The following is a 27,771-nucleotide window of genomic DNA, read 5'->3' as shown; positions in this document are numbered from 1 at the left end:
ACAGAGAATTCTAAGACAGACATTTCAGTTGAGATATTTGGCAATTGTGCCAATGGGACGCTAATTATTGTTTAATGTTTTGTCCTTTTCCGTAGCGGAAATGAATTGAAAAATAATTATAATTACGTCCGATATTTTGTTAACGCATTCACTGACAGGGGGCGTGGCCTAGGAACAAACTTGTATGGCGGTGAAAGCACATGTGCGTCGGGGGCAGTGAATGTGTTAACGACATTGCGCCCGTGGTCTGTAAGTGTGGACATGGTATTTAATTTCAATATCATTTCATACCTTGTCACAGTGACAATTGTATGAAGTCCCTAGCGACTTTCAAATTGATTGTCATTGTGACAAGGTACGAAAAGGTACGGAAATTAAATTCTTTATACAACATTTTGATCGCATTTTGTGCGTTCCTATTTAATAAGTTCTTAGTCATAAATTTGGGTGAGTTAAAACAAAAAAGCAAACGTCTAGATATGTACAATTGAATTAATTTATTACGAGCTATAAGACCTTATCAAAAATACATTTCAAGACTCATTGAATACTTACTTCGATACAGTATAAGATTAACTTATCGGAAATACGAAATCAGATCAAAACAGATGACATTATAATCACCTACATTAAATATCAATAAATAAAACTATATTGCCAAATTATAATGCAGTACCATATAATGAATGGCAAAAACACGTTTTTCAGTAACTATAGTGATTAGACACTTAACGTGTCAATAAACAGAGTGCCAGTCTTTACATATTTTTTAAATTATATTTTAACTACTTAAATCTATTTTGCTATTCTGACCCACTAGAAAGCTCCTTTATTTATTTACCGTATTTTCCAAATTAAAACTGGTTTTTAAGTGGTTTTTCCGGCTGTCTATATGGTGGGACTAGTTATTACTAAAGTTTTCCTGAAACTGTGTTAAGTGTTTTATTATATTCCTTTCTAAAATCCTCGCTAAGCTCAGGCACGTTGACAAGGTCCACGTGCGATGCAGGGAAAGCCGACCAGTGGTCCCAGCTCTTGATAGCTTCGAAGAAGGTTTGCCCCGGGCACTCGGTATCTCTGACCTGTCGATGTCCAACCAGCTTGTAGTTAGGTTGGATGTAGCCGAGATCGACGCCCGCTGCTATTAATGATTTCACGGTTTTGACCTGCTCTGCTGGCGGGGTGGACTCTGAAAGTAAATAAAAAAGGTAATGTCACAATCGATAAAAAGGATAGAGAACAACATAATTAAGACTTAACATACCTATCGACACCGTACTAAGGGGCATAATTTCAGAAACGTCTTTAAATCTTAACAGAAAATGAACTGGCTTATCCTTACTTTGTTTTTTTTTATCAAAGAAAACGCTTTATGCTAGTGTGCCATAGTGTGTGTGTGGTAGTGTACCATAAACGTCAAATTCCTATGAAAATGTGACGTTTATAGTATTATCCTAAAACTTTATCGCTGCTAAATCGGCGAAGAGTTAGCTTAGACCACGCTTAGACGGTACTACTCAACATGAATCTATGATAATGGGTCTACTTCATTACAACCAAAAGCTTGTCAGTCAGTAGTATCAAGATTTTTGCTTGGGAGCGCTTGAACCTATGGAGGGTAGGTTTATCGATGAAACCATCGATATCCCCCCATCGATATCCTCCCAAACGGGAGGGGGTGGCATGACCTTATGTCGTGCTGATTCAAGATACTTAATTTTGTAATTTGCTTACTTGTCCAATCGCCGATGACGCAGATACCAATGCTCACATTGTTGAAATGCAGCGCATGCGCTCCAAGAATGGACCATCCTCTGCCTTCATACGCCACTCCATCGCTGCCCACTCCAAAACTAAAAGAAGCATAAAATACCTTTTATACAAAAAACCTTGGCAAGACAAAGTTGAAAATAAAAACTCACTGTAACTAAAAATATCACAATTTTCTCGCAAAAAGATAAACAGCGCTATTTTCAACTACATACCTCGTATATGATACTATGTTAGTTACGCTACTTGTACGCGAATAGTTACAAATAGGTAGGTATAAAATATGTAAATTAACATTTTATTTACCGTTACACGGCAGCGATGTGCTAATATCAGTTATCGGCTATGTGATACATAACAAACAGTAAATAAATACTCATAAAATGCATATTTTCAAAACACATAGCACACGTGCGCATACCTAGGTGTTACTTTAGGTACAAATATGTATAAGCACCAATAATTTTTAATCGATATCGGAATCGGAAAACCTAATACCGTGTTTTCCTCAAGACATGCAATTTTTACTTACTGATATCCAATATCCCACCAATGTCGTTCATCGATATGGAAATTCTGCATGCTCTTCATAGCCTTTATACAATCATCTCTATTGTAGCAAGCTGGCGGGGTATATGAGTGGTGGATGACCACGTAGGGCACGGGCGTGCGTAGTTTCAGCGTTTGTACCGGCGTCCTTGCCCCCCATTCTGATCTACTCACATATGGGAAGTCGTAGGTGGGTACCTCGTTTTCTGCTGGGTCGGAACTAGACGACATTCCTGTAATTAATTATAAAATCTATTTAAAGTTTCGCTTGTCTTTTAAACTGTGTTTAAAAATAAACTTTTTAAATTAAGTGGGAAAATCGCCAGTAACTGGCCACGGCAAACCAAAAATGAATTCTATTCACCTATAAATAGAATTCATTGTAGCATAAGGCGGCCAGTTATTGAAACCTTATACTAAAATGAATTCTGTCTCTAGGTGAACAGTATTAATTTTTAGTTCAGGGCGGCCAGTTACTAAAAGTGGCCAGTTACTGGCGAATTACCGTATATTATTTTCGACTACCTACTATGTTTGTATAAGACTAGGTACTCTTATACAGTATTCGTAGTCAAGTCAATAAAGAATTCATATATGTATTACACTGTATTGCACACTCATACAAGGAAAGTAGTTTTTGAAGAACGAACTATATCCGCGTGATAATTCACCTCTTTTGTATTATTCAAAATTAAAACAATTAATAAATTGTAGGTAGAGTAGAGATAGGAATCTACAACAAAGGCAGAGGATTTACAAATTCGACTTCAATACATGTACAATGTAGAAGTTTACATTAAGTTACTTAAGAACAATGATACATTATTTACATTCTAATAAGTAGGAATGAGAATTCACATTATACTTATTGCATTTCTAAAAAAAATCAGTAACTTAAATCAAAATATAACAACGACTGACCTGTCTTCGGTATTACAACCTTGTTAGATAATACCTATTTATTAATAATTAAAACGCAAGTATCCAGATAAAGTTTAAATATTTTTTATCCGATACGCCAATAACACGTCTTAACACTACGAGATTAGAGTTTCAACTGAGTAAACAAATATTTTTTATAAATAAAAGACATGACGAAGTTGGAGAGAGATGGACTCAACACGTCATGTTGAATATGTCTCTCTCTAACTTCGTTTACTTTAAGCGTAAAGGTAAAGCCGATTAATGGCCTTGATAACATAATTAAAGTAATAAAAATTAGGGGATTTCTTTAATTCTTCATTTTGTGTGAATTTACACTTTTTAAAATGAGTCATCTATCACAAAAACTATTTTGAATAATACCAGGTTAAACTGTTTTATCAAACTTTAACTTATTAAAAATTTAAAATATACTTTACAGTACATATGGTCCTATTTTTCCGCACTAGTGCGTAAAATAGCACTTTTCGTGCGATGTCAAAAGTTTAAAGGGCCATATGTACTGTAAAACGTTGTACGATACACGTGCGAATAGATAATTCGCAACTCGTGTCGATTTAAAACACTCCCTTCGGTCGTGTTTTAATTTATCGCCACTCGTTTCGAATTTTCTCTTTTACGCACTTGTATCATAAATAACTATTGCATACCTACATTCATTTTTTTATTATAAATTTGCATGATAATCCTGATTATATATGCATAGCTTTTAATGAGCAAATATACATTAATTAACATCTATGAAATATTTACTGAACATTAATTATTATATTGGTAAGTATAGTTAAAAAGCAACCGTAAATATAATGTAATAAAGTTCCTCAAAATACGTCAATATAAAATATTCCTGCTTGTTAATTTTTATTACGAGTATGTTAAATCGATGTTTTATTGTGTATAAATCAATAAAATGCTTAATTTCATAAGCCCATGCTTAAAGTATAGAAATATTGCCAGATTCCGTCTAATACAGGGAATAGGTATTAGCGTGTCACATGTTTTTGACGACCGGTCTGGCTTAGTGGGTAGTGACCCTGCTTATGAAGCCGATGGTCTCGGGTTCGAATCCCGATAAGGGCATTTATTTGTATGATGAACACAGATATTTGTTCCTGAGTCATGGGTGTTTTTTATGTAGGTATATAAGTATGTATTTATCTATATACGTATATCGCGTCGCCTACCCATAAGTGGTAGGTACCCATAGTACAAGTTTTGCTTAGTTTGGGGCTAGGCCGATCTGTGTAAGATTGTCCCCAAATATTGTAACGTATTGATTGCAGGTGCCTACCTACCTATAGTTCGTTTTTTTTAGCATTAGAAAGAACTCCACAGAAGCAAGCGTGCAGTTTTTATCAGGCTCTTTAATTGTTAATAATTATTGAATTATCTAATGTAGCATGGTCAATACATATAATTTACTTCAAATTATTACCGCTAAAAGTGCCGGATTTGGAACCACAAGCTTACTTCTGCGAAGTTCTTTCTAATGCTAAAAAAAACGAACTATACCTGTGCAAGTCGTCTACAAGCTGTATCATATTTTCTTTGTATCTAAGTAATAATAAATACTTCCTAGCCACGACTAATTACCTTATTATATTTTTAAGACATCAATTATTTTTAGTGTCCGACCGAAGGTTCGGTTTCGGTTTCGGTTTCGGCCAGTTTCGGCCAAAAAAATCATGTTTCGGCTGTAGTTTCGGTTTCGGCCAAAAAACGGCCGAACCTTTCGGCCGGGCCGAAACTTGCGAAATGGTACTTCGGAATAAGACCAAAAGTTGGGGAATACGTTACGAAATGGTACTTCGGACTAAGACCAAAAGTTGGGGAATAAGTAGGACAACAATATTAATACTTACATATTATACTGATTCATGTATAGGTACAGAAATTAATTGGTTTATCATAAAACACAATTCCACTAATGAGGGCGCCACTGGACCGTCGAGGCAGTCTTAAGAGGCTGTCAATACCTATAACGCGCACACTGTCTAATTGTATCGGAACGAATGAGTGATTTTACCTCGATTTAGAGGACATGTGGTACACAAACCAATAGTTTGTGTTCCACATGTCCTCTACGTCAGCTTAGCCTTTGGCCTCGCTGCGCCATGCTCGGCCTGCGGTCTCTCTTTTTAATACAATGGACATTGGTTGGAGTCTGTGCTAACTACTTATCCTGAAGCCTGAAGCACGGCTTTGACTTCGTATGAAAGTTCGCCTCACTGGGGTACTTCGGACTTTTAGGCCCAGATGAAGATTGGTACCCGGCCTTGCGATATTGTCAACAAAAAATTTCGCGCTCGCTTTTTTAGTTGGTTTTTTGGATGACCCTGTATCTACATGTTAACTTGACTGGTGATTGAATAGAGTTAGACCAAGAAAATTCTGCAATGATTTTGATAGCATACGCTGTGCAACTAGTGCAAAGTTTATTTATACGTCATAGTTTCATAGATGTTTTGACGTTTAAAATAACACTTGCACTGCGTGTGTTATCAAAATCGTTGCAGATTTATCTTGGTCTAACTCTAATAATTTTCTTAAAAAAACTGCTTAAGTAACATCCACTTCAAGGATATTGGGTGTTGACAGCCCCATAATATGTGTAAAAAAGTGGTTTTATGACATTTTTTTAACGATTTTAACAAGTCTACAAAAGTTTCGGTTTCGGTTTCGGCCGAAACTAGAGCCAAAGCCGAACATTCGGTTTCGGTTTCGGTTTCGGCAAAAAAACATGTTTCGGTCGGACACTAATTATTTTATTTATTTTCAATTAAATAGGTACCAGTTACCAGTGTCCTGTTTATCAAAAGTTTGTAACTTGTAATACATGTGGCAGTCGCTTTTTGACAACTTTTGTTAGAAAGGGACTTCCACACTCGTAATACAATTTACAAGATTTTGATAAACAGGGCACTGAACTCTGTAATAGTAGTTTAATAGTGTCTAATAATCCCAAGGGTTTCAAAATGGGTGATTTTCCTGGCATCAACTCATTTGGTCTTTTCGGTCTAGCGCACCAGCTTGCTAGGTATATGTACGAAATTCTACTTACGAGTTAACATCACAGTTGGAATGGCCACAGCCAGTCCAACTAATCCAATCAATAAAAGCGCAATTACAATTCTCATTCTATTCGACTCCTTTACAGTTTTCACAGGATGCGATTCTTCACAATCACTGTCGTACGCATCTGGCATATCTGCAACCAAATTATACATGAACGATGAAAAAACAAGCGAATCCTTTGAAAAGTTGTTGGGAACTGTTTACATAATTTCCGTGTGATAATTTTATCTTTTAAAGATATCGAGTTTTATCGGACGCGTACTCGTGGGGAGATAAGTTTTTACGAGTCGGATCACAAATATGCAAACAGAAAAAGTTGGAAAACATAAACACTGCCACCTTCGAAATAAAGTATAATTTTGATTGATAATGGATTTTATTTACACAAAGGATCTCTATCTGCAATTTTAAAGCTACTGCATTTACTTACCAACCTCACGCGGATGCTAAATATTTTCAGATAATACTCGTACCTGATAATCTATAATTTAAAGTAGACTTAACAACTTTGCAACGTCATTCATTAAATCATTAATAAATGATTAATGTAGGAAATCATTTTAATAAATAAAAAGTTGCTACTGATATCACATGACATCGCAAAATTTCAGTTAACTAATCTATTCAAAACTAAATCTATCTGTTTCCATTAATATACAGGCAATAAAATACAAATCTTAAATACTTTATGACTGTCCGATTCCAATAGAGCCCACGTCAATGGTACCTATGTACATATTATCATTATTATTTTACAAAAAACCTAAGAATGTAATCAACACCGAAGTATAGTTCATTCCCTCAATATTTTTTGTTTTATTCAATAAAACGCAACTGTTATTTTTTCAAACAACGTATTTTTTTTTACAAAATTTTATAGTTTGAGTGAACTACTGGTAAAACTTAGAAGAATAAAACAATTAACATTGCCATATTTACCGTAAAAAAAATTAGCAATGATAGTGATAGTCATATTTTCTAAATTTATTTATAATCGATCGAGTCACTAAAATATTGAAAGGAAGAAAGTGAAAAAAACCTACACTTTAATCAACAACTGATCACAGGTATCCGTATTACACACTTGTCCAATATCTTGATAAATTGAGACTAAAGAATTTGGACAACTGTACTCACAATTTGAGCTAGCAGCGTGGTGGACTGGCGGTGACTATAGAAACTTGGTGTATGGTTGAACTTGCTTTATACATTTATATATATAGGTACTGCTTTGGCAATCGGGGTGATTCCCCGACCGACATTCTTGATCAGATGGACTGAATCCGCGAAATGAAAAATGGGATAAGATTTAGATATATTTATAAGATATCCGATAAGTTTTCCGATTAAGAATAACATTACTTTGTTTAGAGAAAATAGGAGCATACCAAATAGTGTTTAAAAGATGCTTTCAAAAGCTATTTTAGGCATAAGGTTTTCAGTTAAAATGAGTTTATAAGTAGGTACACACTTAAACTATTACTACCTTTGCTTTAAATAATGCCTACTTGCTCAATTATTGATGTCTTAAGTATACTGTGTTATAATTATTTACTGTACATGAGAGCATCATGTATTGTTGTAATTAGTTACTTACATGTATATTTATCATGATAAATGAACTAGAATAGTTACGAAATTAAGTGCAGTAGCAATGCGAATACTTTAATTATTTAGCAATACAACTAACACTAGTACCTACATAATAACTGCAACGTTTGAGATTGAGATTCTTAAACCGTTAATCCCGTATATGGAGGAACGTTATTTATTAAAATTTTGACTTGTTTTAACCAAAAAAGACATAACTCAAAAATTTACTGTTTAAATAAGTAAATCTATTTCAATCAATTTTGTACGAATAGGTACATACTTATCTTAGTTTCATATTAAATCCTACTAAATTTAAACATGTAAAATAATGGAAAAAATTTATTGGTCATAGTCAAACGTGTACCTTATTATCTAGGTACTATAATAGTACATATAGGTACATGTTCGCAGAAATTGAAATTGTTGCTAGCTATTGCTTTGATAAAGATCTGTGACGTAAGTACTAGCACACTAGTCAAGCTGTGGAGTTCAAATTACTTTGATATAAATATAAGTCGCAATATACACATCCATCGTGACGAGTAGTTATAGTTAGGTAACCCATTAGCGTAGAATCTGTTGTATGGTGCACTGTTAATAAACCTCAATGATCTGATGTTGTATAGGTAAAGCTAATATTCATTATCGTCTATTTGAATTAAATCTTAACCTTTTGGCCGCCGGACCTAGTCCGCAAAGACGCTCACTCACACGCCAGAGCAAATTTTAAGTAAACAACTAATAAAAAGTTTAGGGATTGCAAATAGTGTTATCGATATTTACAATTTATGGTAAAAATCTTTTCAATTTAGCTTCGTTCTTATCCAGCTTTAATTTATTTCCAAATTGCCAAAATTAAACATATGTTTTACACCCGAAAATGTTTAAAACATAGGGATTTATAATCAAAAACAACCACTAAACAATGTCGATTCAAGACGTAATATCGCCGCACTAGGCTGTACGAGAAGTCTTTTATACAAGACAACGGCGCGCATGGACTGTCCGCAGTGCACACCGACAAGGACTGTTTCCGCGCGGATTAAGTAATAATAGCCTCTAGGTCAACGGCGTAAGCGCTTGTCGGTACGTAAACTTTATTAGCGTAACGTTAAAGCCGCGCATCATGTGTCGATAACGTAAATATACCGGAACTGTTTTGGTGAAAATTACACGTGGGTTGAATTTTCAATGAGTGAAGAAATTATTCCGGAATTAGAATCATTCATTATAATTTCAGTTTGGTATACATTAATCTACTAAAATCTTACCAAATTAACGACGAATTGTTATAATAAAATAACACATTGATGTCAATGTTAGATAGGTACTTACTTTTAACAAAAAACTAAAGTCTATAAATAGGTATGTCCATCTGTACTAGTCTTATACGAAGCGGTCGCTGCGGTTTATCCCTTCCCACTACGACGCTATCAGCTCAAAATAAAATCAATTATTTATTTTATTTTTTTATTTATCTTTTCTGCAATTAGTCAACAATCCACAAGGGGAAATTTACTTGTCTGACCCTAGTTTTTACAGCTAAAGAAGCTGCCTGAACTTTACATATAGTTATTATGCCTATCTGTCTCTCGTTTATTACCTACTCTTTACCAACAATTGGCGATTAACAAGGTTTCAAATACTTAAATAAAAACATATTTCTGACTTTATTTTACTTTGAAAATTCCCATATCGAGTTAACATTCCCATCCCTAGCTGTCTTGTATACAAGACAGCGGCGTCGAGGGACATAAAAAACGTTGAAATTTGGAGCAATTTTTTTAAATGCCTTATTATAAAAGAATGGATTTACATATTTGTTTAAAATGCAAATAAATGAAAAAACAAAGACCTAAAATATGAACAAGAGTGTAAAAGAATTTGCAATTGTTATTATTTTCACATTAACGGAGTGGTTGAATTTGTGTCTTGTATACAAGACGACGGCGCCAGCGTATCGTTTTCTCGTTGTCTTGTATACCGGACAACGGCGGTCAAAGGGTTAATGCAATCGCAAGCTATCACCTACGCGCGGATAGTACACTTAAATAAAATTGGTATCATATTTATAAAATCTGAATATGCCTCGTGGTAAGGTAGGATCAGCAAGTCGGCATCTGTGCCATATTCGAATAGGTGCTGATTTGCAAATGCAAAACTGGGATTTTTAAATTTTACTAGTAGTTAAATTTATACCTATTGAAAAACTAAGGCTTACTCACGGCCCATGTTATGGCGTTAGTTACAAAAGTCATGGGTAACGCTGACAAGACAGTACTCGCAATAGGGGAATAACTAAATCAATGATGCTTTTCATTTCCTGCTCGTAATTGGCTTGTTTCCTAGTAATGGACAATACGTTTCCTTTTCTTTATCTGTCTAACATTAATTAATTTCTTTGTGATCATAAAGGTTCGTAGTTCATATGGACTTCGCCGTAGATACCTGCCTTCATCTCATTAGATAGAGAAAAGGCAAAATTTAAGGATTTTTTTAAATAAGCTATCATAGGACTTACTAGAGGGCTAAATATTCTAGCCATAAAATATGCCACATGATAAAGCTGTAAATAAAATTAAAATAAAGGGAATCTTTAAAGGAGTAGAGTTAGGTACTAATGTTTGTTCGTGTTTTTATTTGCAGGTAAATAACAATGAACTACTAAGAGATTAAATTCATAATATCCTCATTTAAACATTTTTAAGTAACACTGAGTTACTTGGAACAGTCATTCATTTAAAATATAAATGCTAATTAAATAACTAACTCCAGCTCCATCCATCTCACAAAGTACTGTAAATAAGACTGGGACTGGTAGTTGCCCCCCTAAATTCCACATGGCCGGGCCAGTAGTGGTCCCACGTGGCTATGTGGGAAAGCAGCGCTCCCCCTGGGCACTCCGTGGACATGACTTGGCTGTGGCCTATCAGGCGGTACTGAGGACTGATCACGCCATCTTTCACTCCTTTGGCAATGAGCGCCTTTGTTGTGGTCAGCTGTTTTGTGGGCGGGAGATTTACTGCGGAGAAAATATATGTTAATTATATGCCTCTTAAGAAAAACCCCATTAATTAAACGACCCGATAAAAAAGTTCACAACATGCGCAGTTTGTTAAATTTGCATTGAGTACCTACTTTCGGTGACAGTGATATGATAGAGCTAATGTAAAGGATGAATATTCAATTAAACCTCTACATTAGGTCCCTATTTCTTGATTTTGTTCTAGTTATGTATGAATCAGTCGTGTACCTGGTAAATAAAGTATAAATACGTGTCATGTTTTATCTACCTTCTGGAAAGATTTGGCTACAATATTTTATTCAAAACGTTCAAGACTATGTAGTCAGCTGCAGAGATATGTCTCCCCCCTGCATATAAGTTTTTATGCAAAGATGCTAAGCGAATAGTATTGCTGGCTGTACATAACCTGAACATAAGCTTTAACTTTAGCATTATTCCAACTTAACTATGTAAACTTACGACCTTCCTTGTTTGTGACGAATTAGGGGTTCATTGAAAATCTGCCACACATATAAGCTATTTATCCGCAGCTTACCTCGCCAATCGCCGATCAGAACGATTCCGATACTGTAGTTATTGGCTCTCCCGGCATGGATGCCGACGGTGTCCCAACCTCTGCCTTCATAGGCGCCTCCTTCACTTCCGACTGCAAAGCTGAAATAAAATTATTGATTGGCAGATAGATCGAATTACTTTATTCATATACGATCAACTATATACCTACACCTTATAAAAGAAACTCTCCCACCACGTGTCTGTTTGTGTGTTTGTATGTTCGCGATAAACTCTAAAACTACTGAACGGATTTTCATGCCGTTTTCACCTATCAATAGAGTAATTCATGAGGAAGGTTTAGATGTATAATTTGTTAACCCGTGCGAAGCCGGAGCGGGTCGCTAGTTTTAGTTAAAATATGTTAGTACTTGTTTATTGTCACTTTTGGCTTACTTATACATATTGTGTATGTTTGAAAGGAATGAAACATTGTTATTTTTATGAATAACGGGGTATGGGATAAAGGCAAATCAAGGTCAGGCTAACGAAATGAAGGAAAAACTTTAAAAATCGTAAATATTCTGTCTAACAAACCAAAGTTGTTAAAAAAATGACAGGTAGATGACCTTCCTTAGTATAATGATCGATAGCAGAATATTACTCTTCGTGATGTCTTACTAATTGGGTACGCTAGTTACGCTACTCATCATCTTGTCGTTAATAATGTGCCTACATTTATGAAGTGATTGAACACTTCAAACCTAAACCGATTTGTAAAAGTTTATAAACAAATACCAATTACAATAAAACATACCGCCCATAAAGGGGCCCACTGATTAACAGTCCGCCGCCGGACGGTATCGGCCTGTCAGTTAGAACAAAATTTTTACAGTTCCGAACAACTGACAGGCCGATACCGTCCGGCGGACTGTTAATCAGTGGGCCCCTTAACAATTCAAGATAATTGTTTACCGATTCCAAATTAATTTTTCAGTGTCTGTTACGGCTTTCATACGTTGTTGGGCCTATATACCTACATACTTATACCTAAGTATATCAATCTAATCCGGTTAAACAAACATATTCAATGTTAAAAAGAGTTAGCAAGGGCATCTCCTTTAGACCCCCATATATCTACGCAATAAGTCCTTTCAGGCCCTTTCCCTAAGATTTAATATAAGACAATCAGCATTTACGTATTTTAGAAAAAAAAACACACTAAGAAAAAAACGTAGTTCCATTGTAGTAGATATATATGAGGTGACCCTGACTAGAAGAAAAAAATGCATTTTCTAAATTATTACGAAGTCGGTATGCGGGAAAAGACATACAATAATTGCAAATGTGTACGATACGCTTGACTAAGGTAATGGCCAGGTAAATCTGCAATTCAGAGGTCGCCAAAGACTAATGATTTAGTGATAATTTCCCACTTCCGACTATATACAGCTGTTTACCTTAAACGCAGGAAAATTGTTACACTATAGTTGACTGTGTATTGCGAGCAATTAGGGAAAAATGTTTACACACGTTCAACTATGTTGCTTGCATGTGCTTCTATCAGCATATTATTACATTGAAGTAAAGGCCACAATTGTTGTGCATTATGCTGCGACTAAAATATGAGACGTGTTTAAATACGTATAATAGTCAGATATATGCGCTCCTTTTCTTGATAATAACTAGAATGTATGCTTTGATCTAATTATGAGCTGTCGATAACGGTTGTTTTTTTCGATAGAGACACCATCAAAAGAGGCAGGGTACATTTAGAAGTAGGTAAGTTCTCACTTGTATCCAATGTCGCCCCAGCCCAGGCTTTGGTGGTATTCCTGCATAGACCTCATGGACGCGGCGCATTGGGCAGTGGTGTTGCATGCGCCGGGAATGTATGTGTGGTGGATGACCACGTATGGCACTGGTGCGGAGAGCGGCTCGACGTCAGTGGCTGGAGCTGCGACCCAATCCGCTCGCGTGTAATATGGGTAGGGTTCTTTAAAAAGAGAATTTCGTTGGAAGGAAGTTTTTTAACACTGATCACATAAAAAAAAAATCTAAATTTATTCTAAATACCTACTGAAGAGTGAAAGACATTTTAATAATATCTTGTTTATTATAATTTTTAGGGTTCCTTAGCCAAATGGCAAAAAACGGAACCCTTATAGATTCGTCATTTCTGTCTGTCTGTCTGTCTGTCTGTCTGTCTGTCCGTCCGTATGTCACAGCCACTTTTTCCAATATTTCATTAGTTTTGTCAAAATATAAAAACATTAAAGGCAGGTAATTAATTTTGGCAAGCCAAAAACACTGAAAACGATTTAGAAAATGCCACAACAGAGCTCTCAATTTAATATTATTATATTTGTAGCAGCCGTGCTGGGTATTGAACATCGGTCCATAAGCTACACGTAAATAACGATGCTTTAGTTTTTTCAATAGTGTTCATTAATCAGCATAATATTTTACCATACTTATGTTATAACACACTGCAAATTTAAGAGTATTTATTTACCATCACTAGCAAGAGGATGAGCGTTGACATAACATAACACTATCAACATTAAACAATAGTTGACGCCCAATATCACCATGTTTATCTTAATACAATATTAATATATTTTGCTAAAACAAGCGAGTGTAGATGTCGAATGATTGCATGCCCAACTGAATTATAAACAGTTGCTTTCTACGTTTTATACTAAACTCTCCGATCAGGGTACTTTACCGACGGCTCTGAAGTGTCGGACTTTACCACAAAATGTACAAGATAGCGGTAAACAATAGATTATTTATCAGATGCTCTAAAACCAAAACGGCTAGGGCATAAACTAAAAAAATATATGTAGTGGACACTAAATTAAAGGAAAATAAATTAACTCGGTTTAATGTTTTTCTGCAAAACAGCAGAGAAAATCTTAGTAAGTATTCTACTCACGTGGGACATTTTAAACGTAAGCACTTAATTTTATTGCTTTTCTAAATATCACTGAATCGGAAAGACAACATAATTTTAAAATTAATTACGAGGTCATAATTAAGTGTAACTTCAAAAAACTTCTAACACGGGTAAATTTTATACCTGGTTTGATTTATTGCTTTACTGGATTTACACACTATACAATATAGGACATAAATTATATGTTTCTTGTTTTAATAATTAGCAAAGGTAAATAAAAAGACGAAGTAAATTGCACTAAATAAATTCTATATTGGTCTACGTATTTACGTCAAAGTCAGGTAAAAATCGATCCCAACTGGTGATCTCAGTGTAGAGACTCTGTCCAGGGCACTCAGTCGCGGCCACCTGGCGGTGGGCTATTAGATGGTAGGATGGAGATATGAAGCCCGCCTTCACTCCAATAGCAATCAGGTCTTTGGCAGCTTGCAGGCTCTTTGGGGGCGGCAGATCAGCTGAAATAGAAAAGGTGACATGCATTATCGAAATATTGTTTCAAATTAAAGCATAGTAGCTCAGTTACTCCAGCGCCGTTATATAACTTGTGATGGTATATTAATTATATAATGCACATTGTTCTTTAAAGTTTAAAAACATTACTTTTATGACTTTGAATTTTGTTTATCATCTGTTATTAAAAGATCGGACCCACATCGGACCGATGGTTTCTGGTTTCATGCAGTAAGTGTCATAAGGACTTTTTATTTATTTATTTCAAAGGGAGGTAACCAAATGTAAATTGGATCCATGCGTCTTAATATTATATTAAACTTATAGTACTAAATTTACATTTCAATAACTACCAAGCATAACATTCATTAGAAAGTATAATATAATACTGAACAATTAATTTAAGAATCTTATAATTTTATTAAGGTGAGATCATTGACAGTGAGATCATATACTTAACTAGGTATGTGATAATTTTATTACACTGTTTCTAATCTGTCTAATACTTACAAACATAATCTCCTATGAAGACGATGCCTATACTCCGGCTGTTGACGCCTACGGCGTGTGCGCCGACAGCCGACCAGCCGCGCCCTTCGTACACCGCGCCATCACTGCCTATTGCGAAGCTGCAATGATTTAAAAAGTAAAGATGGGCATTTTCACTTAATTGTGTAGAATTCCTAAATATCCTGGAAGGCAGGATTGGAAAAACAAGACAAGGAGACCTAGAATTACTAATCTCAGCCAAATAAAGAATAATGCGTCCTATGAAGAAATTAAAAGACTGGCACAAGACAGAAATGAGTGGCGATTACTCCACCGGCAAGAGTTACCATTAACGCCCGCTTAACAATAGTCACAAAACTGATGGTCAATGTCAAAACCCCATACATTTTGCCAGGAATGTGACGGTTAGACGTTACTAAAACATGACTTATATGTCGTCTGTAAGTCGCGATTTATAGTACAACAAGTTAAAATGAATATGCCCAGATAGGCCCATGCATAATTCCGACCGATCATTCTCGTTAAGCAAAACAGTGCCATCTGTTGTAAATATACTATCTGCGTAAAAGGTCCGTCTCCACGAAGTGATATATAAGTTAATGACTCCAACAAAATTTGCATTAAGAGATGTTATAAGTATCTAAAATGACGTAAATCGTACTTGTTACGTGTTAGCCTGACATCTTATTGCCTCAAGGAGTGACATAATTTATTCTTTTTCACCACACCAGCTCGGAAAGCCTTTCAAAAACTGATAGCAAAGTTGCATTTTATTCACATGTGAGGCAAAGTGATCAAATGCAAATTTTGAATTGTTTTCTTATGTTTGATGGTAGAATTCACTTTTAAATTATGTTTTTGAATGATAAATATTTAATAACATTCATTTGTATTTGATTTTGTTCAATATTTTACATTTAATATTTGCTTCGGGTTGGTGGGGTGAAAAATTATGTGTTTCACTCGGGGGCAAATTTTGTTTAACCCTCGTGCTTTGAAACCCTCGCAACGCTCAAGATTCCATTTTTCGACTCGCTACGCTCGTGGTTCAATTTTGGTATCTTCGCTTTATCGGGTATCAATATTAGCACCAGTGGTTAAACAACAACTTTGCCCCTTGTAAAACATATAACTATTTAAGTTTTGATTTTTGACACTAGTTTATAATGTTTTTTTATATAATATATGCGTCTCATTATATTATTAAATCGCTTGATCCATACGTAAGATTGCAAAAAAAACTTTAATTGACATTTAGCGAAAGCAGATAAATGTATTTTACTAAGCCAGTTTATTGTAAATAGACGTAAACCTTATCTTTATTGATTCCAGATTGATTGATTATCTGAAGATATCTATCAATTACATTAATGCCCTGCCTACTGTATGTGCAGTACTTACATGAAAATCATCGTTTAAAATATGAACTTATTCAAAGAGAACAAGATAAACAATTGCATGACTTTTCAACTGCGATTACTGCACATGTAGTTAGAACTGCACTTAATGTACTTGGGTATGTATTAATGTACGTACTTGTACCCAATGTCATTCCATCCCTGGTCGTCCTGATGGTAAGTCTGTACACCCCGCATGGCACTCTTACATTTCTCGGCGGTAAAGCATGCAGCTGGAATGTATGTGTGGTGGATGGTCACGTAAGGAACGGGCAAACTTAGGCGGTCAACGGAAATGGCTGGTTTCGCTCCCCAATCTTCTCTTGAATAGTACGGGAAGGGCAGACGGTAACCTTCAATAACGTAAAGTTTTTTTGATTAATCATCATCATTAAGCGTGTATTAGTAAATACATATTTATAGCTTTAATTGATTAAATTCTTACCTCTAAAATTTCTGATACTGATTTTTTTTTGGTTAGCCGGCAAACTTAAAACGCTGGCAGCCAAACAGGCAAATATGACAATGTATCCACATCCAGCCATTGTTTACTGAAAAATAAAGCATATATGTTAAGCTCTCTATACATTCGGATAATACTGTGTGATTACTACCTATTACGTTACCTTTTTATTAGTGTACCCGATTTAAAAATCAAAATATCGCTCTGAATGACCAATTTTTCTGATATTCAAGGAATCAAATATAATCAATCATAATTTAGCTCAATAAAAAAAAAATTTTGCATGATAAAAACTATTTAAAAAAAGACTTCCGGGTTTAAATGATGCGTCGTGCGTAATGGCATCTCTTTTTCATTCAAAATAGTTAATCAGAATACATTGAAGATCATTGCATACATTTAATATAGGTATAAGGAGGAAGGGAAAAAACTTGTTTGATATTTTGTGTCATATGTTTAGAAAACCGGTCTTCTTACGAGTTCCTTAAATACCTAACGTAGGTATTTGTGATCCGGATAAATCAGGTTATTGCGATTGGAAATTATGGCTTTTTTTACTAACATAAAGTTAAGTTACAAATTTAATAACAAAATACACAAATAATAGATGTAATATACCGACTACTTACCCTTCAAATAGTTAATATATTTTCCGACCTCGACGCTGATCACCCTCTTAATGATATCTATGCAAAGCAATCGTGTTTTTATATGTAGCACATTATGCGATATGATGAATTACTTGAGATAATTCGGCGCGTCGTGGACTTTAGTGACGTATTGATTAGTCATTCGAGGCTGGGAAGATCCCTAAATAAATAATGTAAGCAACCCTCTAAAGCGGGATAGTTAACCATTGGGCCAAGAGACGTTAGACAAATATTTAATCCATGCATGATCCTCCACAGCCAGACCACCTTACCTGATGCTCACATTACAGTGGCGAAATATACCTCTAATATTTCTTTATATACCACGTCGGAAATTGAATTTACCTCCATAGTTTGGCATATATACGTGTCCCGGATATCAGCTGGTCCAGGCGCGGTCCGGCTGCAGATTATACTCTCCAGCCGGAACCTTGGATAACCACGCTTCATTAATTTTGTAAAAAAAAAGGAAAAGCATGTCGTTTATTTTTTGAAAACAGAAGCCTTTTTTGTGAATACAATGTGTCAATGCAATTCAACCATCCTGGTTAAAAGTTGTATTTAGGTTACGAAATTAATTTTATTTAATGTATACCTGTAAGATATAAGAAAGACAAATCAGTTTGGCTTGACAACTGTATATTCATGCATTTTGGTAAATCCTTCCATACAAAAGTTAGATTACTTCGAGGGTAGGTTTTCAATCAATCTTTGGGCAATAAGGTTCTATCGATGCTGTCGATGATTTAGCCAAAGTCAAAATGGGATCCACGTGGGATCGAAATAATATTTATAGACATGTCAAAAGTGAAAATGTTGTAAACAGTAGGTATCAGTCATCGTTATTAGTGTCAAGAAGTCTACTAGGTAAAGGAAAACTGCCACAATAAACAAACTAGGGGACTTACATATGAACTGTGCTGTTTCAGGCGGGACTTTCGAAATCGATTGATTTATGTATTAAAGGCTTATTGGTAATACTGATGAGTAAATTTTTGAGTTTATGCCTTTAGTTATTTCTTTTTACTTCACACACAAATTGGATCCCTCAACTAGCCGTAGCCCTAAGGACTGTTCATTTTATTAAGCGGACAAACAAAAAAGTATATATTACATTTTTCTAATTCTGGAATCGCTTTATTTAGATAAATATAATAAAAACGGAAACCAACGCAAAACATTTTAATGTAAATATAGTATAATATAATAACATCGGTAAGATTTTCGTACTTTTACACGGTTGCGCCGTTCAAGTGCCTGCACAACAATTTTTGACACTTTTTGACAAGTTGTAAACAACATTCGTTTGAGTTCTTTCAATGTTTTAGCTTCTCATCTACCCTTTTTTAAGTGCATCTTCACATTGGTCTAGTGCCACTCGATGGAGTGGAGCTCCGGGCAATTAGATGAGTTGACTTGTTTTTGAACGAAATCAATGTTTTTCAAATTCAGTAGCTTCACTTTCTGACCAGCATAGTGGGCACTTGCCAAATCAGGCCGAAATGAAGAGGTGACATTATGCGTCTGATAGACGGAAAGTACTCGTTATTAGATGCATTATTTTCTGTAAATGTCGCAACCAAAGTTCATGTCGCAAAATAGAACAAACTTTTTAAGGCCACAGGAACCAATTGCCTTCCAGACAAGGACTTTCTTCATGAATTGGGCAATTTTGATGTTACTCTCCTCGTCGAATATATGATCTTCTACAACGGCATGGTAGCATCAGGGCCATTGGTAACGTACTACAGCAACATTTTACGCAGTTTCCGTTGTCCATTAAAATGCTACGAAATTTATCTTAATGTAAAATGTAGTACAGTTTGACGCTTCTTTTTTTCGATTGCTTTCGCTGCTCTGTAATTCTTTTGTCCATTTTTTTCTTTTTATGGGTCCATTTATTGTACATACTTCTTATATTTTAATCTGTGCCTACTGTAACGCCTGCTGTCTTAGGAATTTCGCGAACCGATAAGTAATTTATTGATTTTAACAGCCGCATGACAATACTTTTGTTTCTGGATTGGCCGGGCCGCTTCTGTGCCGGGATTTTGTAAAATCTTCAAGCATATGATGCTCTCCAAATGTTTTGATTATTTTATTCACGTTTAACTTGGAAAATTTGTACATATTTACGATTTTTCGCAGTGAATACTAGCCTGTGCATCCTAATTGCAGAACTAACTTGCTATGTTCCAAATTTGTTCGGTCCTTCGGGAAAAATATTTGACTATTATGGGAACAAATATGTAGCAATTGATAAATAAGGGATTGTTAATTATATTGTTATGAGCTGTACGTCAATTGATTTTAAATTCGCCGATTAAAAGAGGTGTAAGAGTGTCCGCTTAGTAAACTGAACAGTCCTTACCTCTTGATATAGTTCAATTAAATGTTCTGTTTAGTTTAGTTTCTACGTCTAGTTCAGAATTATTGACAAGCAAACGAAATAAGCATCTTAGGTAAACAGGTAAACTGACATGCACAATCTGACAATGATGATTACTTAGGTACTTACTTTATGGTGCTCTGTTACTCCCACAAATAAGCGGTGAACTAGCAGTAGGTAAGCTCCATGTAGAATTTTGTTTATTATAATTTCTACTTACTTTCGAATACATAGGTACAGTCAACGGTAAAAATATGGGTGTACAAATCATTTAAAAAATATGTCCCATAACTCTTATGTCAGTGAATTAAGAACTATGGGACATATTTTTGAGTAAGTTGTCTACACCCATATTTTTACCGTTGACTGTATACCTCTACCTACTACTAAACAGGAAATCAATATTTTAATCTCTATTTTTTGGTTAAGTTACAGTAATGGGAACATTGAAGTTCTGAAGGTGTTTTCCCTTATCAGTCAAGTTTGAAAATCGTATCTTTCCTGCTAATCATATGCTTCAATCTTATCGGCTTTAAGCCTTATTGATTGTAAAGATCTTCAACGTCCCAGACCTAGTTAGTATCATCGTGCACAATGCTTGATGTCGATTCGTAAACCTTATTCCTAACGACAACCAATGGTCAGTGCAGAGCATTGCTGACAGTACTTATTGTTCCCTGGTGGAGTTATTTGCGGTCTGCTATTAAAATGTCAGTAATCATGGCATATGAGTAGGTAATAACGTAGTAATGATTATAATCAATGAGTAGGTACCTAATATAACTTTCATATTATAGTACCTAAGTAAAATAAATCAGTGTTAAATTAACAGTAATATTTCAAGTCATCACAATTTTTATAAGGGACTTCCCGGTTTTAATGCATTGAGTAATTTCACAATTTTTTCACTTAAGATTTGATTGTTATAATAAGTTTTACAGTACATATGGTGCTACTTTACTGCACTAGTGCGATAATGAGCACATTACGTAACTATATCGAAAATTTAAAGGGCCATATATGTACTCTTTTTGAATTCCTCTTTTTTTCGCACTTGTATACTTGTATCGTTATGTACTATTAACACTATTATCCACGTATGCTTAGGTTTTTTTTGCCATGATTAAATCACAAATATTATGAGCTACTCGTACGTTAGGATTTTTATTCTTAGTAAATTCACTATTGTCTTCCACAATATACCTGTCTAAGTAAAACATTCTACTAGCACCGAATGATGATAACAAGAGAACTTGACTCACTACAGACAAAGATAACTGACCAAAACAATAGGGAGAAAATTTGGTTTGGGGAAATATGTAACATTGTAAATAAGGACTGTATCGTTTATTATAAATACAACTTTACTTAGCCGTTTTTTCTGGTATTATGTTTTTATTAAAAAATTACACATATAGTTTAATTAGTGCTTTAATAATAAGTAACATTTCGTCCTGGGAGATCACGTAAAGCATATGGTTTGGACAATATTTACCCAATCCTCCCGAGTAACTACAACGATTTCGGACAAATACTACAAGAAAATTTACGGTTTGCGAACAAGATAAGTATTACACAAAAAAAATCGTACTATGTAAACAGCAATTACATATGATTCGTAAAGCGAAACATCTGGGCATAGTCTAATCATTTCTTTTAGTTGGAAAAAAAGTTTTGGATCTGTGCTTGGTGGCCTTTTTGAAAATATGGCATGTTACTTACGACAACCCCGACTTTGGTATACAATATAACCATCATGGAGCGTTTCTATCGACCTGTTCTAGCCATGGTTCAACGCCATGAATGTCCGTTAGGCTTTGGATTTCGGTAGATTCTTTTAGCTGTTTCCGTCATTTCCCTGGCGTCAGAAATTGACGGGAATCCAAAATGTTGCATAAAAAGTCGTTTTCATGTAAAGATAAAATACACCACATTTATTCTGTGGATGTTCAATTGAGCAATCATGAAAAGGACACTTAGATGGCATATTTTGGCAGCATATTAACCTTTTGTTTCTTTAAATCGTACTAAGGAATCGGTGAAATAGTCTCAAATTAAGCTCGATAGGCTTGTCCGAATTACATTTGCTAGAAGGTATTAAAATCATCATAAAGTCCCTAAAATAAAATAAATGTAAAACATTCTTATATCAGATATGTCTTAAAAATACCCCCAGATTATACCTTAAGAACATAGTAATACAAAATAATACACACGTCAACAGTTAGACCAGGTTTTATCTGTATTTATAATAAACGATACAGTCCTTAGTGGGATTATTACGGCTCTATCCTTTTCATCTCATGCACCAAAAACTGGTATCTGCGTTTACAAACACGAAGCCAGAAAAAAGTAATAGGTACAAGTTTCCCAAGCTTTTTTAATCGACGATCTTAATACGTCGGGATCTTTATTTTTTTTATGTACGAGTATAGGTAATCCCAAGGTACCTAATCAAGATCTGATGATGGAATCTTGGAGAAATCGAGAGAACTCTTCATTCTTCAAATATTATAATAGACACCCTCTCGAGATGAAATTCAGTAACCTCCGCTTAAGTGAGCAACGACACCAGAAAAAAAATTCTTTCATTCGGTTTAAGATGAGCGTTCTATGTCAGTATCTAAATACACGTGGACGTTATACCGATAAATAAACATGATATAGACCAGCGGTCGGCAACCTTTTAGCAGCCAAGGGCCACATAGTAGTTAACGAAGATGACGCGGGCCGCACTTTGGTAATATTTGCGACTTTAGCAGACATTGTCGGTCGTCAGTACTACATACAAAATAGCCAGGGAGGCTCGCGGGCCGCAAGCGAGAGGTTGGCGGGCCGCATGCGGCCCGCGGGCCGCTGGTTGCCGACCGCTGATATAGACTATAGAGATAGAAGATCGCAAATTACAGAAGTTTTAGTCTGATTGTTTTGCGTTTGGTTCCTATGCAATTAGATTTAACCGTAAAGACTGTAATGTACATTCAAACTACATATTTGTAAAGAATTTTTAATAATTCTCTATAGCAACTGCTAAACTAATGGAACTAAAATCAGTCTGATGATGGTGCTCTAAACTCTCGATGCAACCCGCAAAGTACCATTTAGCTTATAGAAATAATACTTATTGTAGGTACGCAGCTCTAGCTAATAAACATAATTATTTATAGATACCTTGTAGAACAATCGACTTCTCAAAATTAAATGACATACTGTTCACAGTCCAGCGGTCATCAAAGGAGTGGCAAAATATTCAAGCGCAACGAAGCTGTCTACGCGCAGGCGCGGCATAGTCCCGCCGGAAACGATCAGCCACATCTTATAAATTGGCAGGAAGAGGAGGTGATTATACTGAAAGATTTCTGCATATATTCAGCTAATACGTATGTTATGTCGATTATTCAGACAAATAATTGATAATCTTACTAGACTTATACCACCACCACCACCACCATCACTACCACTTTATTATCCACTACTACACACAATGTAACTTTGAAAATAAACTTATCAATAGAAAATAAAGTTAATCGAATTCAGACATAACACTGACAAATATGCTCGATAACAATTGAGTAGCTCCGTCATCTGTTTAACTAATTTTCAATCAAGAAAGTTTAGTTAGACCTTAACTGAGTATTATATATACATATATATTATATGCACATAGAGTACGCGCTGTAATGTAGAGGAGACGTGGACGCAACACGAAAGCTTCAAAAATAGAACAACTAGACGGTCTATTTTATTTGAAACTTGTTTTTGAAAATCCATTTCCGTTAGACAATGGCGTTAAATCGCTTTATCTACGGTTACTAAAATGAAGTTTCAGCTAAATAACCTATATTCATCTTAATAAAATAAGTATATAATATAGATAAGACACGTTATTTGTGGAAATAAGTGGATTGCGCAAAAATCACATCGCGAAAGTTATGAACAGCTCAGACAACAGAGGTTATCATTTGTAAACGTCATAACGGTAACCGCTAAGTTCATGACATTGACAACCAGCTGACAGATAAGTTACGTTCGGAAATTGTGAGATACGCTCCGTTTCACGCAGGAGTACTGAGGATAAGTTTGAGTAGCACGGAATCATGGATGAAATTAAAAAAATGTTACAAAATATACAAGATGACATTCAAAAACAGAAGCAAGACATGAAAGAAATGGAAGAAAACATTAAGGAGTCAATAAACAAAAACATAGACCAAAAATTTTCCTTAATTGAAACCAGAACAAGCCAGCTGAAAGAAAAAATTGAAAAACAACAAATAATTATAGACCAGCTAGACAACAAACTGAGGAAGAAAAATTTAGTATTTTTCGGGGTGCAGGAAGTAGAAAGGAACTACGATGCCTTGGTCAAATTAATATTAGACATTATAAACAATAAAATGGAAATAAAGTGTCAATGGTGGGAAATAGAAAACGTAAGTAGAATTGGCAAAAAAAGTGATAAGGTTAGGCCGGTGATAGTCACTATTACAACAATAGGTAGAAAATTGGAACTGATTAGATGTAAAAAGAAGTTGGAAGATACAGGGATATATATTAAAGAAGATTACTCCCCGGCTGTCTTACAAAAACGGAGAGAACTCCAGGAAGAGCTTAAAAGGGAACGGCAAGCGGGAAAAAACGTAGCACTGCGACATAACAAGATTATTACTTTAAAATCACACCCAGCAGGAAATCGTACACCTAATGACAACCAGTCAAAAAAACGGATGCTGTCTGAATCTCCCGACGCTGTTGAGGTAGTCAAATCCAATGAAGAGAAAACAAAACAACAAGCCAAGAAAACGAGGCCCCAAAGCATCACAAACTACTTACGCCCACCCCAACTAAACCTATCCACCAACGACAATAACAACGACGACCAAAAAACTAACGAGCGCCTCCCCACAAACAACACCTCCTCCAAGCCGGCTGGTCCCCGTGGAGGAGTATGACCAACACCCCCCAACCAGAAACCACAACAACAAACAAGTCGATGAAGGCAGTGATCTCTATATAGCTACTTTAAATGTCAGAACATTACTTAACGATAATAGAATAACAGAACTGAATTATGCGATAAAAAATATAAACTGGGATGTCATTGGACTTTCAGAAACCAGAAGAGAAAATGAAATGATAACAGAATACCCAGACTTCATTCTGTATCATAGTCAAGGAAAAAATGGCAACTATGGTGTCGGATTTTTAGTTAAAAAACAGCTGAAAAATAATATAATTGGTTTCAGTAGCTACTCTTTTAGAATAGCTATTCTAGAAATTAATTTTGCCCCGAACAATACATGGATAGTGATTCAAGCATATGCACCTACCGAATCATGTAAAGAAGAAGAGCTAGAAAACTTCTATGAAACCCTAGACACTGTGATAAAGAATAACAAACGGAAGAAGATAATATTAATGGGCGACTTCAATGCGCAAGTAGGTAGCGCAAGGCAAGGCGAGCAAACAATTTTCGGCCAATACTCATGTGGGAATAGATCTAATCATGGACAGCGACTGGTTGAGTTTGCACTGGAAAATAAATTAAAAATTATAAACAGTATATTCAAAATAAAAGAGAAAAATAAATGGACCTGGGAATCACCAAATGGTTTGTACCACAACGAGATTGATTATATTCTCACAAACAGACAGCAAGATATACACTCTTTTGACATCATACATAACCTAAACTTTTATACTGACCATCGGATGATAAGAAGTAAAATAAATATAAAGAACAGAAAAACAAGGAGATTGATTACACACAATAACAGAATTACTAGAGACTTACCCATTGTAACCGGAGATAGTGGACAGTACTGGGAAGAAGAATTTACCAAAGCTATTCAGAGTTCATCAGATATTCAAAAACAATATAACAACATAGAGAAGGTTATTAACAATCTACTAAAACAAATACCATTAGAAAGGAAGGCGGAGAAAGATATGATAAACCATACCATATACACTTTATTAGAAAAAAGAAAGGAACTATATAAAGAAAAAAGGTCGAAAAAAGCAAAAAGAGAGATCACAGAAATCAGTAAACAAATCAACAGACTAATGGATAAAAATAAGAAACAGAAAAGACAAATTATATTTGAACATCATATAAATAAATCCGGTGCAATTAAGCAAGCATACAGAGAGCTGCAAAGAACTTCACAATGGGCAACAAGCATGAAAGACAAGCATGGGAAACCTATCTCCAGCAGAGCTGAAATATTACATAAAGCTACTCTTTTTTATCAAGACCTATATGCATCACAAGAAGATTATGTACAGCGTCCCTCTATAAAAATACAAGATGTTCCAGCGATACTTGTTACAGAAATTGAGCATGCCATTAAAACTCAAAAAAAGGACAAGACACCGGGAGAAGACAACATTACCAACGAACTACTAAAATCAATGGTTGAACCCCTAAGACGTCCGCTTCAGGTACTGTTTAACAACATCTTATTTAGCAAAGAAATTCCTGTACAATGGTCACAGTCTACAATAACCTTGTTACATAAAAAAGGTGACAGAGGCGATCTAGGGAACTATAGGCCGATAAGTCTAATGTCCAATATGTATAAAATATTCTCAAAAATCATATTGAACCGCCTTACGAAGAAATTGGATGAAAATCAACCCCGAGAACAAGCCGGGTTTCGTAAACGGTTCTCAACCACAGACCACATACAGGTTGTCACACAGATTGTGGAAAAATCAAATGAATATAGAAGAATTATATATCTATGCTTTATTGACTTTACGAAAGCATTTGATTCATTAGAACATGTCGCAATCTGGGAAGCACTAGCACAGCAAGGAATAGAAGAGCATTACATAGAACTACTGTATAACATGTACGCAAACCTTACAGCAAAGATCAAACTAGAAAGGGAAGGAAGAGCTTTCCCCATTAAAAAAGGTGTTCGTCAAGGCGATCCAATATCCCCAAAAATATTTTGTTCAGTGCTGGAAATGATCTTTAGAAATCTTAACTGGGACAACAAAGGACTAAAAATTGATGGAGAATACCTAAACAACTTACGTTTCGCGGATGATATTGTAATTTTTGCGGAAGATCCTAACCAACTAGAAGAAATGTTACAAGACGTAGTGAAGGAAAGTAAAAAAGTGGGCTTATCGATAAATACTTCGAAAACAAAAATTATGTCTAATGGTCCAAAGAGAAGAATCTACGTAGATGACAAGGAAATAGAATATGTCAAAGAATATATATATTTAGGCCAGCTAATATCTTTTGAAGAACAGACTGATAAAGACATAAAACGTAGAATTGCCCTGTCTTGGGGAAAGTACTGGAGCTTACGAGAAATCATGAAAAATAAGGAGATATGTATTAATACAAAAAGAAAATTATACGAAATTGCAGTTCTGCCTTGTCTAACATATGGCTGCCAGACATGGGCTCTACGACAAGAACATGAATCAAAACTAGCTATAGAACAGAGAAAGATGGAACGCAGTATGCTAGGAATTAGAATATCAG

General features: G+C 35.2%; 4 protein-coding genes across 6 annotated transcripts in view; 1 reads left to right on the top strand and 3 right to left on the bottom strand.

Annotated features, from left to right (window-relative positions):
- Positions 1-472: 472 nt before the first annotated feature.
- Positions 473-7,520, bottom strand: LOC134674421 (peptidoglycan-recognition protein LB-like). Of its 3 annotated transcripts, none has more exons than XM_063532485.1 (5): positions 7,474-7,520; positions 6,323-6,469; positions 2,303-2,552; positions 1,735-1,853; positions 473-1,189 (listed from the first exon to the last, which is right to left on the bottom strand). In XM_063532485.1, exons 2-5 carry the CDS (start codon positions 6,465-6,467, stop codon positions 912-914), a joined length of 792 nt encoding a protein of 263 aa, XP_063388555.1. In that variant the 5' UTR covers positions 6,468-6,469; positions 7,474-7,520; the 3' UTR covers positions 473-911. The 3 variants fall into 3 exon arrangements, with proteins under 3 accessions (XP_063388555.1, XP_063388556.1, XP_063388554.1); XM_063532486.1 differs by having other exon boundaries at positions 7,380-7,495; XM_063532484.1 differs by lacking the exon at positions 7,474-7,520 and having other exon boundaries at positions 6,323-6,526.
- Positions 7,521-10,634: 3,114 nt separating this feature from the next.
- Positions 10,635-14,097, bottom strand: LOC134674919 (peptidoglycan-recognition protein LB-like). The gene is made up of 4 exons (XM_063533081.1): positions 13,962-14,097; positions 13,241-13,442; positions 11,490-11,608; positions 10,635-10,951 (listed from the first exon to the last, which is right to left on the bottom strand). The coding sequence occupies exons 1-4, from the start codon at positions 14,038-14,040 to the stop codon at positions 10,716-10,718; spliced, it is 636 nt and encodes a 211-aa protein (XP_063389151.1). The 5' UTR covers positions 14,041-14,097; the 3' UTR covers positions 10,635-10,715.
- A 536-nt stretch (positions 14,098-14,633) lies between these two features.
- LOC134674921 (peptidoglycan-recognition protein LB-like) overlaps positions 14,634-27,771 on the bottom strand; it is a 37,348-nt gene continuing 24,210 nt past the window's right edge. Inside the window, exons 2-5 of the mRNA XM_063533082.1 lie at positions 17,208-17,313; positions 16,902-17,115; positions 15,366-15,484; positions 14,634-14,860 (exon numbers count right to left, since the gene is read on the bottom strand). Coding sequence (XP_063389152.1) covers positions 14,664-14,860; positions 15,366-15,484; positions 16,902-17,115; positions 17,208-17,307 — 630 coding nt within the window. The 5' untranslated portion in view covers positions 17,308-17,313 and the 3' untranslated portion in view covers positions 14,634-14,663. The remainder of the gene's footprint in view (positions 14,861-15,365; positions 15,485-16,901; positions 17,116-17,207; positions 17,314-27,771) is intronic.
- LOC134674868 (uncharacterized) lies at positions 24,362-25,216 on the top strand. Its single transcript, XM_063533023.1, has one exon. The coding sequence runs from the start codon at positions 24,362-24,364 to the stop codon at positions 25,214-25,216; it is 855 nt and encodes a 284-aa protein (XP_063389093.1).

This window comes from Cydia fagiglandana, chromosome 20 (assembly GCF_963556715.1).
Source record: "Cydia fagiglandana chromosome 20, ilCydFagi1.1, whole genome shotgun sequence".
In the NCBI taxonomy this organism is placed as follows: Eukaryota; Metazoa; Arthropoda; class Insecta; order Lepidoptera; family Tortricidae; genus Cydia; species Cydia fagiglandana.
The sequence above is the reverse complement of the archived record's forward strand: the minus strand, read 5'-3'. Positions and strand labels throughout refer to the sequence as shown.

Coding starts and splice junctions, on each gene's coding strand:
- LOC134674868 (XM_063533023.1), top strand. CDS start 24,362: ATGGATGAAATTAAAAAAATGTTACAAAATATACAAGATGACATTCAA.
- LOC134674919 (XM_063533081.1), bottom strand. CDS start 14,040: ATGGTGATATTGGGCGTCAACTATTGTTTAATGTTGATAGTGTTATGT. Junction 11,609..13,240: donor TGGGGCGACATTGGATACAA/GTGAGAACTTAC, acceptor ATTTTATTTCAG/CTTTGCAGTCGGAAGTGAAG. Junction 10,952..11,489: donor TCTGATCGGCGATTGGCGAG/GTAAGCTGCGGA, acceptor TTTTCTCCGCAG/TAAATCTCCCGCCCACAAAA.
- LOC134674421 (XM_063532484.1), bottom strand. CDS start 6,488: ATGTATAATTTGGTTGCAGATATGCCAGATGCGTACGACAGTGATTGT. Junction 2,553..6,322: donor TCCAACTGTGATGTTAACTC/GTAAGTAGAATT, acceptor AATTAATTACAG/GAATGTCGTCTAGTTCCGAC. Junction 1,854..2,302: donor TGGTGGGATATTGGATATCA/GTAAGTAAAAAT, acceptor TGCTTCTTTTAG/TTTTGGAGTGGGCAGCGATG.